The 16,106-nt window shown below is 34.7% G+C and overlaps 1 protein-coding gene across 1 annotated transcript in view; it reads right to left on the bottom strand.

Annotated features, from left to right (window-relative positions):
• The window catches only part of Rsrc1 (arginine and serine rich coiled-coil 1), a 304,871-nt gene that overhangs the window by 140,353 nt on the left and 148,412 nt on the right, over positions 1–16,106 (bottom strand). The window contains exon 5 of the mRNA XM_051199552.1: positions 11,362–11,398. Within this exon, the coding sequence (XP_051055509.1) occupies positions 11,362–11,398 (37 nt within the window). The remainder of the gene's footprint in view (positions 1–11,361; positions 11,399–16,106) is intronic.

Below are 16,106 nucleotides of genomic sequence, written 5' to 3'. Positions count from 1 at the left end.
TAAAAAGGAAATAAACTATATTTTACATAATATTACATGATAGAGTGAACACCAAAATTTAATAAATTGAATATAACACAGTGTTTTAAATAATATGCAAGGTCAAATTTTAAAATGTTAGCCTAAAACAAACCAGAAAAACTTGTCTTTTCTAATTAAATTAGATGTTTTTAATGTTAAGTACTAACTAGGATTTTCTTTTAGGAAGTAACGCATCACTCTCCCGTTGACCAGTTTGTCTGTTAACCTCTTCTTAGACATACTGTAGTCAAGGTAACTAACCAAAACTAGAAATAAACTGGCTCTCAAATCTCTCCTAAAATGTTAAAAGACAATAGTAGTATTAACTCACAATATTTTGATACAGATTCATCAAATACCAAGTCTATGTGTATATGCATGTACATTGTTTCCATCCCAAACAAAACCTGTTATAAACATCACATACATAGTGATTTAATGTTTAAGTAAATAGAATGCTAACTAACATGTGCATAATGTTACAGAGAGAAGCTTAGGAGGATGGGCACTAATAAACAGACTGATGGCAAGTAGATGTTATAAGCATTTTTCTATATCACTTTTCATCCATTACAATGAACACATATTATTAAAGGTACTTAGAAGTACACAGTGGAGATTTTAGGAGAAAGGTTATAAGCATACAGAGTATAGCATTTTCTCACAATCCACTATAAGTACATTGTGATTGCAATAGATTTACATTAATGAAATGGTTATACTGTATTCCTTTCTATATATAAAATAATGTTACACTTGTAAAAGTCTTATGCTTTGATAACTATCCACACACTATTTTGATATTCCAGTACATAAATGAGGAAATAAATAAAATGAACCGGGAGCTGTGTGCTTCCTTGAGGTCACAAAATAAAATCACATTCTTCTAATCCTTATGGGTGGTCTTCCTAAAAACCTACATACAGGCCATGATTGTTAAAGCTGTGATCTGTTGGCAAATAAACAATGAGGAGAGCTAAATATATTATTCTGTATAGACATTTTCTATTCTGACTCAGAACACTTTGACTTGGGGTATAGTGCATGGTTTCTTTCTATTGTTACAAATAAGTAAGATTCAAGAAAGCCCATAAATATCAGCCTATCTCCTAGGATTCCCTGCAAAAAATTGAAACCTACCGTGTCCTGGTCTATAACCCAGAAAGCATGGAATGTAATTTGGTTACTATGTGGATTCAGGGAGGTCAGAGTTTGAAATCAATGGTGATGGGCAATAGAAGTTGCTCCAGTGAATTTAGAGGGTTGATGTTTTAAACCTTTAACAAGCATTGGTGGTGCATAAATGATAAGAAAAATTCCTATATATCAAACATGAATCCCAGCCTATTAGTTAGAGCTTGAACATCGTGTAACCTCTTGTTTAGGTAAAGCACAATTTTGACAATATTTCTTCACCAGACACCCTCTCTCAAAAGTGGAACAGGCAGTCATCTCTGGAAAGTGGGAAGGATAGAGGTAGGCAGAGAAAGGCTCTTAAGTTTCCCTACTTAGAAGAATGGATATTTGTTATTTATCATTTATTTTAACATGCAACAAAGTTGCAACTGATCAAAATACATCCAAAAATGGAACCAATGACAATGACACCACTTTTGCCTAGAATCTGTGCTGGTTTTTATGTGTAAGACCTGTAAGCAGCCTAAGAAATTACGACAGTAGTATGAATTAACACTGAATCAACATCAACTTGCTTTAATTTTCAAATGTTCATGAAATACACTTTTCTGTTAAAATGAAGGTCTTCTGTGAAGATAACATCACATAGTTTCATTTTATAGTTACAGATTGAGGAAAGTATTTCAATGTGCACTTTTATTATGAGTGTCCCAATTAGGTAAGAAAACTAAAGCATGGTAGTTCCCTTGAAACACTTCAAGCAGTGGTCCTAAACCTTCCTGATGCTGTGACCCTTTAATACAGTCCCTCGTGTGGAGTTGACCCCCAGCCATAAAATTATTTTCAATACTACTTCAAAACTATAATTTTGCTATTGTTATGAATCATAATGCAAATACCTGTGTTTCTGATCATCTTAGGTGAGCCCTACGGAAAGGCCATTCATTTCCAAAGGGGTCACAACCCACAGATTGAGAGCCTTATTCATAGCGACATGAGAAAATTAATACTTTAAGTCAGCATTATACAACATTACACAGTGTATGTCTGGCACTGGTGCAGTTAAAGTAACTATATTCTCTACTCATTTGTACAACCATAAAAGTACTTTACAGAATACCAGGAAATCAGTCTCCCTAATTTTCACATTTATTTTATAAGTTAACTTAGTACTCAAATATATCAAATATATGATTACATTTGTGTTAAATGCAATTGTTATTGTGAGAACTGAAATACACCAGTTTGGTTTATAAGTTCTGTGTAAAATAGCCTATAACGGAGGGAAGGGCTTTCATTATTAGGACGTGGTAGCATTATTGATGAGTATGTAATAGCAATGGACTTATCTATACAGAGTCTTATAAACCACTGATGGGCTAAACAAGCTATTAATGATAGTTGCTTTTCAACACTCAAAATGGCCAGACTGTGTTGTTTGACCACAAAGTCAAGTAGGTCATCACTTTCAAATGTTATACAATATAAGAAACACAAATGAGACCTCTGTGGGGAGATGAAACCCACAGACATGGCTCCAGAGTTCTTACACTATTCAACTATTAATAGAAAGCAAATTTCACTTAAAGCTGTAAATCCTTACAATTCTTTTGTCAAAAGATTTATTATCACTTATTCTAATTGTCCTCCTGTGTTGTACACTGAATTATTAGTGCTAGCATGCAGCTATTGTCCTGAGAAATATAACAATACAATACACAGTAAAGGAAAAACAAAAGAAACAAAAAAACAAAAACAAAAAACAAAAAAACAAAAAAAGAAAGAAAGAAAGAAAGGAAACTCAGTCCCTGAAATGTTCTTGCAGAGTAAGGTGGATATTTTGCCCTCTATTATTTGTGGAATGTCCATCTCCTTAAATGTATGTACCCACTTACCTACTATTCATAAATTACAGGCCCTGAGTTCAGATTATCCACCTGACCCAGAAACTTTTCTTTACATTTCAACACAAAACTTCTAAATGTATTTTTATTCCTATTGTTCTCAGAACAACACAGGCTTTACTTTTCCTGAAATGCATAACCTCAGGTCCCTTTCTAGACTCTGAAAATCAGAACTTGCACTTAAATACAACTCCCAAGCGACTGGGCCCCACCTCCATTTCTCTATGTAACTTCCAGGAACAGAGAACAAGACACTTTAGAAATACTATACTTCATCCCCACTACTACAGCGAACCAGAACATCAGTCCTTTCGTGTTAGAAACAAGGAATACCAGTTTTTCTTTTAAACAGTGACATCTTTTCAACATAGTCCCATCTATTGATAACATTTCCTGACTCTAATCCCTCTACCAAGAGGAATAGGCAAGCTTTAACACCTGTACCTTTTCATAGTAGAAATAATGAAAATGTATGTTCATATCATTAATAATTACAGGGCTACATTAATAACTCTGTGGAGAGTAAACATTTAAATTAAGGAGTTCAAGTGGTGGCCCAACAGAATTTCATAATATAAACTGGGAGAAAAATCAAACTGATACAACAAGAACTTATTAGAGTCAATACTCTACAACTTTAGGAGATCATTAATTCAGAAGTGAGGCAGAAGCAACATTATCACATCACTGCCTCTTCTGTGACTGCAGAGAGGTCCTGAAAGACAAGATCTGGGGTTAGTGCAAGAAGGCCTTTTATTTGTACGTTATGCTTCGTCAGATGAATGCATTATTTCTTTAGTGTTGTTACAAGATCTAACTAAACATTAAAAGGAGATTTTTTTTTTAAACTTATGTTTGGTACATGTTTTAGTGTGGTTACTGGGTTCTTTGAGGAGTTTTCTGTTCACTTCTGCTGATGACTCTAGCAGAACACCTGAAGGATGATTATTTCCGATTTAAGGGCTATCCAAAGGTTGTGCTTGCTAATCAGGGATAGAACACCTGTTAGCACGTGCTTAGCATATGCAAGGCCCTTGATTGGAACACAGCACCACAGTTTCCTAAAATGTGATTTAGAACCATTTCTTTTATGAATTATTAACCTCTCTTTCCGAAGTAAAAACAAAAACAAACAAACAAACAAAAACCATAGATCACTTTTCAACATTAAAAGTAGTAGTAAGTTTAAATCATAGGCAAAAATCACAAATGAAATTAATCCCTGGGGCTGGAGGGTGGTGGGAGAAAGTACAAATGAAAAGGTCAAAATGCTGAAAACATGTTTCTTAGAAGATGGGGCTTGGAAGTAAGGGGAGCAAAAGTGCCTGCAGAGGGAGCAAGGCTTCTGAAAAAAAAAAAAAAAAAAAAAAGCTACAGAAGCAGAATATAGGGCAGTGAGAAGCAATGAGAAACTCAAACACACAGTATGGGCAACCCCTGACCACATTCCCCTGTCCATCCTGTCCACCACCACCTATTAAAGAACTTGCACATCACTAGGCTGCACAAGAGGCTACTCTTGATTTAGAAAGCAACTCTACAAAGTACCCAGATTAAAAATTAATACATACAAACATTCTCCCATGAGACTTCTGTAAGAAGTAAACAGAAAACATAAATCAAAACATGTTGTAGCTTAAAAATTCAGTAGCAGAAAATAATTTCAAAGCACAATACTTCAACAAATACCTAAAGAAATTTTCACGTAAAAATTCAAAATATAAAAACCAAAAAGGAAGATTATTTCAGCAATAAAGAATGAATTACAATATGTACAAAGAATAATAAATTTGAATGAAAATTTAATCCATGATGGAATAAAATGAGAAATGGCTGTGACTAAAGGCAAAGACAAGTAAAAAGTCATAGCATACACACACACACACACACACACACACACACACACACACACACACACACAGACACACAGACTCACACAGCAGAGCTAATATTTAGTAGTATAATCTAAAACATTAATTTCATGAAGTAATAAAAAAGGACAATATCGCAAGGCAAAAATGAACAAATAAATTAAATAAATAAAGACAAGTAAGTAAGGCTGATAGAAGACAGAGTATTAACAGAACCATATTCTGAAGAGTCAAATTAATGTTTAATGTAAGACAGAATTTTACAATAAGCTGAATTTTCATTTGAATGGTAAGACTCCAGAAAAACATCCTGGAATAAGCAAGACACCAGGAGTGTCTGTGAGAACTACACCAGAATATGAGTTTCTTCTAAACAACAGAAAACCAGGGTGCTAACAGCAAACCGAAGCTAAAAACAGTACACTTAATTTTAGAACTTTGCAAAACAGAAAGAGAGCAGAAACAGAGCAGCAGTATATGAAATATGTTCTAGCAGAGTAACGAGGGCACAGGAGGAAGAGCAGGGAGGAAAAGGAGAGGGGAAGTTCTGGTCCAAGTACTGCAAACAGGGAGTGTAAGGATGCATCTTAGCAGGCCGAGGAAGTGAATCAAAGGGAGAGGATACCCACTCCACCAAAAGCGTACTGTCCCAACTTCAATATTAGACTAATGATTCATAAGAAAGAGAGACAGACAGTTCTCCACGCAGATTGGTATATCTTACAGCAGCTTATACTCTGAATATCCTTACAAACACTTTTTTTTTTTTTTAACAGTCTTGGAAGATACTGATAGAGGATCCCCTGGTGTAAAGGCAGTTTTGTTACTTAAACAGAATTAAAAGCCTGTCATTCCTGTGAGCAAATATCGCACCTGCTTAAAGACTGGCACACCTTGAGTTCCTGAGCTGTCATACAACTCAAGGAGCACAGGACATCACTCGATGAAACTGGGAGTTCCAAGGAATCTATTATGCACAGATTATCTGTGTGCAGTTAGTAATAAAGCATTTTTCCCTGTGTTGGGAATCTCACTTCTCCCATCATTTATAAAATGTGGCAAGCATGCAAGATAAATACTGTACATTCGGGGATGGGGGGGACAGATACTATAACTATGGGGTGATTGTGAGGACAAATAGAAAAGAAGGAGAACAGGAAGAAGGTATGCTAGTTTTCAATAAGAGGAAGCAGTCTAATTGAACTTTTTGAGATCTTTGTAATTCCTATCTGTGAGTATCTGAGCACTTGACCAGTGCTATTACTCTTGTGTTCACTCACTAAACACACAGTTCTTGTTAACAAGCACATTCTATCCCTGAACTCTTTTTTTTTCTTATATTTTAAAGATTCTGAAATCATAGTTTAGATCCAGGAATTACATTAATATCTAAGTGAATGTGGATTTAAATAGGAATATACACATATCTGGGCATTCTTATAATTATCCACTTAACATTTTTCATTAATTAAATACCACATTCATTTTTTTAATCTTGAAACATTGATTTTTTTTCATTAATCAGCTATGTTACTCAATAGCATATAGTTATGAAGATAATTTTAATTTTCTAAAATGACAAAGCAATACAAAGTGATATGGTTTTTTGAATATTTTTGGTAATAGGGACCCAACTCAGGGCCTCCTGCCTGCTACACAAATACTACTACCTAGCTACATTCTTCACACCTAGAATATGTTATGGGTAAAACTATAAAGGTAGGTTTGAAATACTTGATGTTTTGAATTACAGCACTTACACTCTATTTAGAAATGCTTTTATCTTCTATGGTTTGGCCTTCACTGTACAAACCCAAAGATAGGGCTCTTTATCATATTTTGTGCCATGTCCACTAAAATGTACAAATGATGTTTTTCACTCACATATAATACTTTAGATAGTCAATTAGTTCATAATACCTCCCTTAGTTCCCATGTAGTGATATCAGGGTTTATTGAAAGAATATTAAAATATTACACACTGTAAGACATTATAAAAGGAAAATTATACCAAACACAACATTTTGAAACATGATTCTTAACTGCTCACCATAACAATGCTCCACATCCCTGAACATGTACAGATATTGTTCGTGTCAAAGCATGTCAGAGATATCAACTATCATTTTGGAAATCTTATCAGAGAAAACCTAAGAATAGCCTTGTAGAAATGTCCTGAATCCTCCATTTAAAGTCTTTTTTCTTGGTGCTTCATTAGCAGCTTTGGGTATTTAATAAAGTGAGTTGATTTATTCATTATTCATACACTCAAACTTATTCAATTTATAAAGTTTAAAAAATATTTATTATTATTTAGTGTGTATGCAGATATGTCACTGCACATGTGGAGGTCTTTGTGGATTTGGTTCTCTCCTTCATCCACCTTTACAGGGGCTCCTGGGGTTGAAGTCAGATCATCAGGCTTGAGCAATGCAAGTTCCTACAAATGGTGAGCCATCTCTCCATCTACCGTAAACAGTATCATGGAAACATCGAGCAAGTGAGCTGATTCAGTGGACTCAGATATATCCAGCGTAACTTAGAGTCTGGTAATAGAAAGCATTCACTCCAGTGTCTTTAAACCTGATTTCTAATCTAAAATAAAGTAGGTGTGGCATTCCTGGAGGAAGAAGGTGTCTTCTCAATAGAGAACTTTTGATTTTCTCTTACAAACTTTCAGCAGTATACCAAGATTCTTTTGTTTCCCACCTAAAGAGCACTGCAAGATTACTTTTCTTCCAGCTGAAATTATTTCAAGTTGTTTCAACTGTACTAGGATCCATCTGTAACCAAGAAGCAATTTGACACTGATGCCTCCTGGTAGAGAGAAATCAGGTTTCTTCAGCTGAGTGGCACTGGGTGTATCTACACACTCTAGGGAAGGCCCTATGTGATCATGGAGTAGTTGACCAACACAAAACTCCATTTTTTATTTAGCTTTTTTAATGTGTGCTTTTGGATTTGTTTTGCTATTTTCATTTTTGGTATCTTTTTAGTTGATGTTGTTTCTTTGTTTCGACTTTGTTTTGAAAGAGAAAGAGAGAAGTTTGGCAGATGGAAAGGGTTGAGTGATCTGTGAGGAGTAGGGAAACTGGAACATATATTATCAAATACATCAATATGAAAAAGCATACAGACAATAAAAAAAGAATAGGGGAGGGAATGACAGACATGAACATGCTAGGAAAGGGATCTTCCACTAAGCTACATCTCCAGTACTGAAATATTTCTTAACAATGAAAAACAACAGGGGGAGAATCCTGGTTCTGTGAGGAGATACACAAATGTTTGGGTAAGAAGAGATACTACCATTTCTTGCTTCATGCTTTTCCAATTATTGATTTAAGAATATTCCTTACTAAAGTTATCTTATGTGTGTACTTTATTTTTGAGTATTTAATAGATAAAAGTTTTAAAAGTATAACCCAAATTAGTATTCTTTTTAACTACATATTGATACTTAAAGATTCCTTTAAAATAAACTCATCTTTTTAGAACATCTACTTTTAACAAATAAAAATTCCTGTTTAAAAAGCTGTTATTTTTATGTTACAAATGGGAATTATGTTGATATGAAAAACAATTTGGAATAAAATAATTCAGCTTAAGTCATTTAATCATTTCCGATGCTTTCTGGGGTCTTCAAAAAGTTTGAAAGACGTAAAAGAATTATGTTTTATTAAGTTTTGTAAGTCTTTACTATGAAACGTAAATTTTCTTTTCTTTTGATTAAAGGGAAGTTATGATGACATGATTGCTTGATGTACACTCATTCATAGCAATTACATAAGAATTTGAATCTTCTATGGTTTGGGTTTGCTCATTTCTGTGAATAATATTAGGTAAGGCTGTTCTGTTATGGAGTTCAACATCACCTCTAGTTACTCTTTAATGTTTGAAGATTTCTACTGTCAAGCAAATTGTTGTGAGAGAAAGGGGAAAGAGGAGGGAGAAAGAGATGGAGGAGAAAAGAGAAAGAAACAGAATGGGCATATACAAACATGCTGTGTTTTAATATATACTGGAAGGATAAACTAGAAGTCAGTTAAAATTAACTGACTAAGAAAGGGTAGAGAACAAGCAAGGGAGTGACACATCTCTGAGAATACCAGTATATGATTCTGAACTCTGGAAGCAAGTTTGTATCATACATATTTTAATTTATGATGATCCCAACAAGAACAAAGGAAAGCATTTAATTCAGATGCAAACAGAAACAAATGAGTCCAACTATCGTTCAAATGAATAATATAACTAGACTCAACGAGGGAAAACTAAACATAAATACCAAATTCTCTTTAGCAGTGGTGTTTCAGGTATGCAATAATTGTGAAGCTATTGTATATGCACATAATTCAGCACATGAGTAGATGCAGTAACGTTAAGAATCAGGGTTCTCATTTTGACATTGGAGAAACAAGTATGCATGGGAGATGGCAATGAAGAGTTCTGTGGCTTGGATTGGAATTGAAGGTATAGTAGAGCTTATTGTTTTTACCCTCTATGTGTATGCATTTGTGTGTGTCTGTGTGTATTTTCATGTGTACATGTGCATACATGCACTTTGTCATCCCACCATTTAGGAGAAGGATGCAGAAAGACCTTAGGTTCAAAGCTACACAATGACTTGCTCAAAAAATAAATAAATTTAAAAACCTAGACAAATAAATATTTATATATTAAGTATGAATTTTATATCAAACTCTAATCTACCCACTTACATAGTATGAATTTAAAATCCCTAGGGATAAGGAAGTCATAAAAATGGTTCAGTGAGTAAAAGCAATTGTTGCACAGCCTGATCACCTGCATTCAACTCCCAAAAGGACATGCAAGGGGAGGGGAGAAGCAACTCTAGAAAAGCTGTCTTTTGACCTCCACATTTGCCACAGCACACACACTACAACAGAGATCTTGCCAGTAAGAATTATTTAAATGTTAAAAATCCAATTTATTATTTTCTGAGGAACATGGAAGATTAAACACAGAGGGGTTCATTCATTTATTTATTACATTGATTTATTTTTAACAAAAAGAAATATTTGGGACTCTGGTCTTTCCATCCATAAAATGGGCTCATGGGGTCTAGCTTGGGTGGTAAGATTTGTGATACTGCATTTACCTACAAAGTCATCCACAGGCCTAAAATTATCAACTAAATAATACATTAAAAGTTCATTTTAATATTATAGGATCACATATCCTTTATAGGATCATTAACATTTTATTCTGTTAGGTACCAAATTACTTATGTAACTTATTAAGTGATAAATAGAAGCTAGAGAATACTTTTCAAAGATGACAATCGTAATATTATTTATTTCTAACAATGTTAAACTTTTCTACTTACGTTACATAGTTTTTCAAAAATTAGTATTTTTAAGCAACATTTCAAAAAATCTAGGGTTCCTCGAGTTTCTTCAATTGTTCAAAGAAAAATTTTCTAAATCTGAAATTTCTGTGAGTAAAAAAGAAGCTGCCAGGTAAGGGGGGAAGAGGTAACCAAAATGCATTATAAACACACGTGACATTGGCAAAGAGAAAAAGTAATTTTAAAACATGAAGCTGCCTCTTGTCACTGTTTTCCTTTTGTGGAAGCAGAACAAAAGTACATTAATAGTTAACAAAGCTAAAGTATGATATATGAATGAAGTCTCTCAATTATAAAAGTACTTAGACTGTAGTTACAAAAGATCACTACCATTAATTATTCAACATTTGGACCTGACCAGAAACCAGAGCATGAGTTTATAAGGCTCTGTTTAAACGAACTACTTAATGCTACAATGAACACTTTATCCAGTCAACTCAGTGAATTGTTATAAAGGGGCCTTTCCAATTTTTAAAAATCAATGGTCAGATTTTAATGCTAAATCAGTTTAAATTTCATTAGTTCTTTAAAAACGCTTGCTCAGAACAAATTGTGCATCTCAATTATTTTATATACTAAAACCAAATATAGTTTGAACCAATGCATTATTCATAAAGAAAGACACCAGGAAAAACAAAGCTGTGCGTTTCTTTCAAAGCTGTGAAACTGCTGGAACATATACATTTATACAAGCAATATTTGATTGTGTTTTTCTTGAAACATGTGCTTGTTTGCCTCAGATCAAGATATGTCAAAAATTCTACACCTATTTTTGTTTCTAATTAAAGCAATCATCATTCCAAGGATTGTCACTATTTCATTTCATCTTTACATCAAAAAAAAAAAAAAAAAAAAAAAACCTAATTTAAAAAAACTTAATTCCCTCGAAATGGTAAGATAAATGAAAAGGTAAGTGCCTACACATAATACCAGTAGGCTGAGCCTTTGGGAACTGGTTGACTTTCACTACAAGGTATTCAAAACTCATCCAAAAGTGTTCATTTAGGATGCAGATATCAAAGAGGATGCAAATGTTCAAGAGGAACGTAGAGCTTACCAGATGTTCTAATCCAGCTTTGATGTTTCCAGATTCCCTAAAAAAAAAAAAAAAAAAAAAAAGTTCTAAATGGCTACTAAACCCTTGTCTGCTTTAATTTATGTTTACCTGAAAGTACTTTAAAACCTTAGAACTTTTCATTTATCTTTACTAAAGTCCATAATGATACTGTTTTTAAAGAAGAAAATATCCATCAACAGAATATTTTTTTCAAATTAGTATTACCTTTAAGTTTTATTTGAATAATACAAAAAATGTTTCATATTTTTCTGTCAATGAAGAAAAACAAAAAATGTCAAGTACATTATTATTTACACAAAGTTTATTGACATTAGCTATTTAAAATTATGAAAATGTTCAATGACAAAATCTATCTACCATCTAGACATATCTACAAGTATACACTTCTAAGTACACAGTTAAATAACAGAAACATTGACAAATAATTTTTGAGCATTGTTTAGTTTCATTATAAATCAAGACCTGTAATTATTACATTGAGAAAATATCAACAAAAATTGAAATATATGATACACATAATATCTTGACTATATAGGAAACTACTGATAGAACTAAAAAATATTTATGCAAGTAGCAAAGACAATTTAGATACCTGAAGAAATACAACAAATACGTGGATTTTTTAAAGGTTTACTTTTCTAAAAATATTTCTTCTATTTTTCAATTGTAATTACATAATTTTCTCCTTTCCTTCCTTCTGTCCAACCCACCTATACAAAGCTTAGTCTCTTTAAACTCACAATCTCTGTTTTCATGAATTTTTTCCATTCTTGTATGTATATGTGTATTCATTTATATAACTAAATATAACCTGATAGATCATTATTTTACTTGCATATATGTGTTTTCAGAGTTCATCATTTGGTATTTGGTAACAAATTGGTGTACCCTTCCCTGGGGAAGACTATTTCTCCTACTTCCAGCATTCCTTATTTACCTGTAGTTCTTTGTGTAGGGTTAAAGCCTCATGCCCCTGTCCCCACATTCTTTGACTTGTCTATCATTGACTTTGTGGAGCTCATGTTTAGGCATTCATGTTAGTGAGATTTTATGGGTGTAGTATCTGACATTACTAAAATATGTAGTCTCACAGCAAACTCCTTGGTCCTCTAGCTTTTACAATATCCCCATCCTTTCTTCTGCAATGTTTCCTGGGCCTTAGGTATGCACAGTTTTGCAGGAATATCTCTTGAGACTGGGTTCTACAACTCTGCATGTTGATTTCTTGCAATTTTCTGCAAAGGTGTCTGTGGTACAAAGATGCAGGGTGAGAACAGCTATCTGTGGGTAATTTAGAGTGTAGTTGGGATTGTGCTGTTTCAGTAAAGCTATGGTTTATCAGTTCTCCTCCAAGATCCATGACTTCACTAGGCCTCAGGAGCTCGCAAGGTTTCCAGTTGTAGGAATGGTATCTGTCTTGTTGTTAGGGTTAAGTACAATTAGAGAGCAGTCAGTTACCATCAAGGTTTACAGGCCACAACTGCACCCTTAGGTTTACTGTGATATGCTGGTTGTACTTGTGATTCATAGGCATCATAGCTAAGAAATACTGCTGGTTGCTTCACTCCCTCAAATGCTTGCCTGTGCCTTCTGGTGAACAGGACAGTTGAGATCCAGCTCAAATGCCTCTGGCCCTACCACTGAAGTGCATGGCAAAGGTATATATTTAAAAGTATTATGTATAGGTGTGTGACCCTGCATGACTATATGTGCACCACATGCATTCAGTATCCCATGGAGACCAAAAGAGACTGTAAGAATCTCTGGACAACAGTGTAAAAGGTGTTTGCAAGTTGCATGGGTCCTCTAAAATACCTACTAAGTGCTCCTGACTGCTGAGCCAGCCCTTGGATGAATTTCATATATATATGAATATATATACACACACATATATATATATACACACACACTTATATATACACATACACACACACATATACATATATACATTCTTATTTTACATATCGATCCCAGTTCCCTCTCCCTGCCTCCCATGTCCCCCATCTCCCCCTACCATCCCATTCCATCACCCATCCCATTCCATCACCCATCCCACAGGGAGGGTGATGCTTTCCAAGAGGGATCATCAAAATCTGTCAAGTCATAGTAGGTTCTAGGCCCGCCCCCCTGCCTCTAGGCTAAGGGAGCATCCCTCCATGGGGGATGTGCTCCCAAAGTCCTTTTGTGCACCAGGGATACATTCTGGTTCCACTCTCAGAGGTCCCTTAGACTGCTCAGGCCTTTTAAATATGACTCATGTTCAGGGGATTCAAGTCAGTATAATGCTGGTTTCCTAGCTATCAGTTGGGGGACCATGTGCTCCCCCTTGTTCAGGTCAGCTGTCTCAGTGGGTTTCTGTCTTGACCCTTTTTCTTATCACTCCTTCCTCTCTGCAACTTGATTCCAGGAGTTCAACTCAGTGGTTAGCTGTGGATGTCTGCTTCTGTTTCCATCAGCTACTAGATGAGGGGTCTATGATGGCATATAAGCTAGTTTCAATCTCATTATCAGGGAAGGACATTTAAGATAGCCTTTCTCGGGCTGGAGGGATAGCTCAGCCGTTAAAGGCTAGGCTCACAACCATAAATATAAGGTAGCCTTTCTCTTGGATGAATTTCTAAGAAGAGTGCAATCTATATCAGTTTATTAGTGACAATATGAACTTTGACTTTCCTACTCTGATCAAGCAATATTTTAGTTTTAGCATGATTACAGGTCTTACCAAATTTTTAAGTATTTGTTTTGGGTTGGAGAAGCTAAAAGTGTGTGCTACTATTGCAAGGATTCTAGTTTGGTTCCCAGCACCCATGTCAACTGGCTCACAACTGCCTGTAACTCCAACTCCAAAGGAGACAATATGATTTTCTGGTCTCCATGGGCACCTGAACTCGCATGCACATATATCACATATATACACATAATTGAAAATAAAATAAATCTAAACGTTGTACATGTGTGTGTGTGTGTGTGTGTGTGTGTGTGTGTATGAATGAATATGCACACATGACTACATAGTATAAAAGAGGATATTGGTCCCCTATAACTGGAGTATTAGGCAGTTTAAATTCTGACTTACACAGAATGCTCCTATGAAAACAAAGATTTCTTTGCATTCCAGTTCAATTAAACACATTTATTTTTATAATAATAATAATAATAATAATAATAATAATAATAATAATAATAATAAAATTTCTGCTCATATCTTGCAGTAATTTATTCTTGCCTCTTCTTAGAATTATGTTGACATTAGAGATAGAGGATGAGTGTCACTAACCCTTGATCTTTACACTGAATGTATAGTTTTGCTAAAGGTGTTAGAAACAGCATTAAGAGCTAACCTTCTTTTAGTATGTTACATTGGGGATAAGAATGGAGGTTAGAAGCAGCCTAAGGTATTAAAATCAAGACTACTTGCAAAGATAGTGTAGTAGGAAAGAGACAGGTAATTTTTTTGGAACTTGTTTTGTAGATCAGGCTGGCCTAAAACTCCCAGAGATCTCCTGCCTCTGCCTCTGGAGTGCTGGGATTAAAGATGTGATGCCACAGCTGGCTACAATATATATTTTTAACATGTGTTTTGGGTGGCATATATGACAGAAAATGAGATATTATTATTGCCACATCTCTTTGTTCACTATCAAACAAAATTTACCAGTGTCTTTGTTATCTGATATCCTTAATTATTATCACCTAATTTTCATGTACGTTTTCATGTTTCCCATGATTTGACACCATCCTCTTTCCTCAGGGAACTACTGCATGAGCTTTTCACTGGATCTCAATGGCTCCTGTCCTATTCAGGGTCAGTGTTTCTTCCATAAGAAAGTGAACTCTTACTAAGGTGTAAGTTGTTTTAACATATGTCTCATGCCAAAGCTACATAAAATGGAAAGTGACAATAATAGCCAAAGTGGAAAATTATTCACCTAATTTTCAGTCTCAAAGAGCTACCAGATCACATACACAGAAACACACATACACACTCATACATACATACATTCATACATACATACATACACAAACCTTTCTTTCAGTTTTTACCAAATCTCATTTTGCTAACAAGCAATAAAATGAAAAAAATTCAGGACTCCTAAACTATGTTTCAATGGAAGAAAACTCTCTTATCCACAATATAGAGTTCTTCTGAAATTTTGCCTGTAACAACCTGGACATGTACTATGACAGAATTTATTACAAGTCGTTACTAATGTTTATTTAGCTTCCCAACTAAAACACTATAAAGAAAACTCCTTGAAGAAAAGCATTAAATAAAAAGTAATTTATAGTCCACAACCTACTTCACAACATCTGAATCACAGCACACAACCAGTTATAAGCACCTGCCAGTTTCAGCTTAGGTTTCTGAGAAGCCTTGCTCAGTTCAATCCAATCTCAGATACTTTCTAGTATGATGATAAACACCAGGATCAAAGAAACTTGAGATGAAAGGGGTTTATTACAGCCTACAGTCCATAAGCCAGGACAGGAACTGAAGGCAAGAACCTATTGTCAAGAACTGAAGCAGAGACCATGGAAGGGTGCATTTTACCAGCTTGTTCCCCAAGCCTTCTATGCCTGCTTTCTTATATAAACAGAGCCACTTACCCAAGGCTGGCAACATCAACAATAGCCTGAGCTCTCCTACATCAATCACTAATTAAGGAAATGCACCCCAACACTGACCCACAATTGGGGGTGGGAGGACAGTTTTTCAATCAGGG

Source organism: Phodopus roborovskii, unplaced genomic scaffold (genome assembly GCF_943737965.1).
Source record: "Phodopus roborovskii unplaced genomic scaffold, PHOROB, whole genome shotgun sequence".
In the NCBI taxonomy this organism is placed as follows: domain Eukaryota; kingdom Metazoa; phylum Chordata; class Mammalia; order Rodentia; family Cricetidae; genus Phodopus; species Phodopus roborovskii.
Note: the sequence above shows the minus strand (reverse complement) of the source record. Positions and strands in the feature narration are given on the sequence as shown.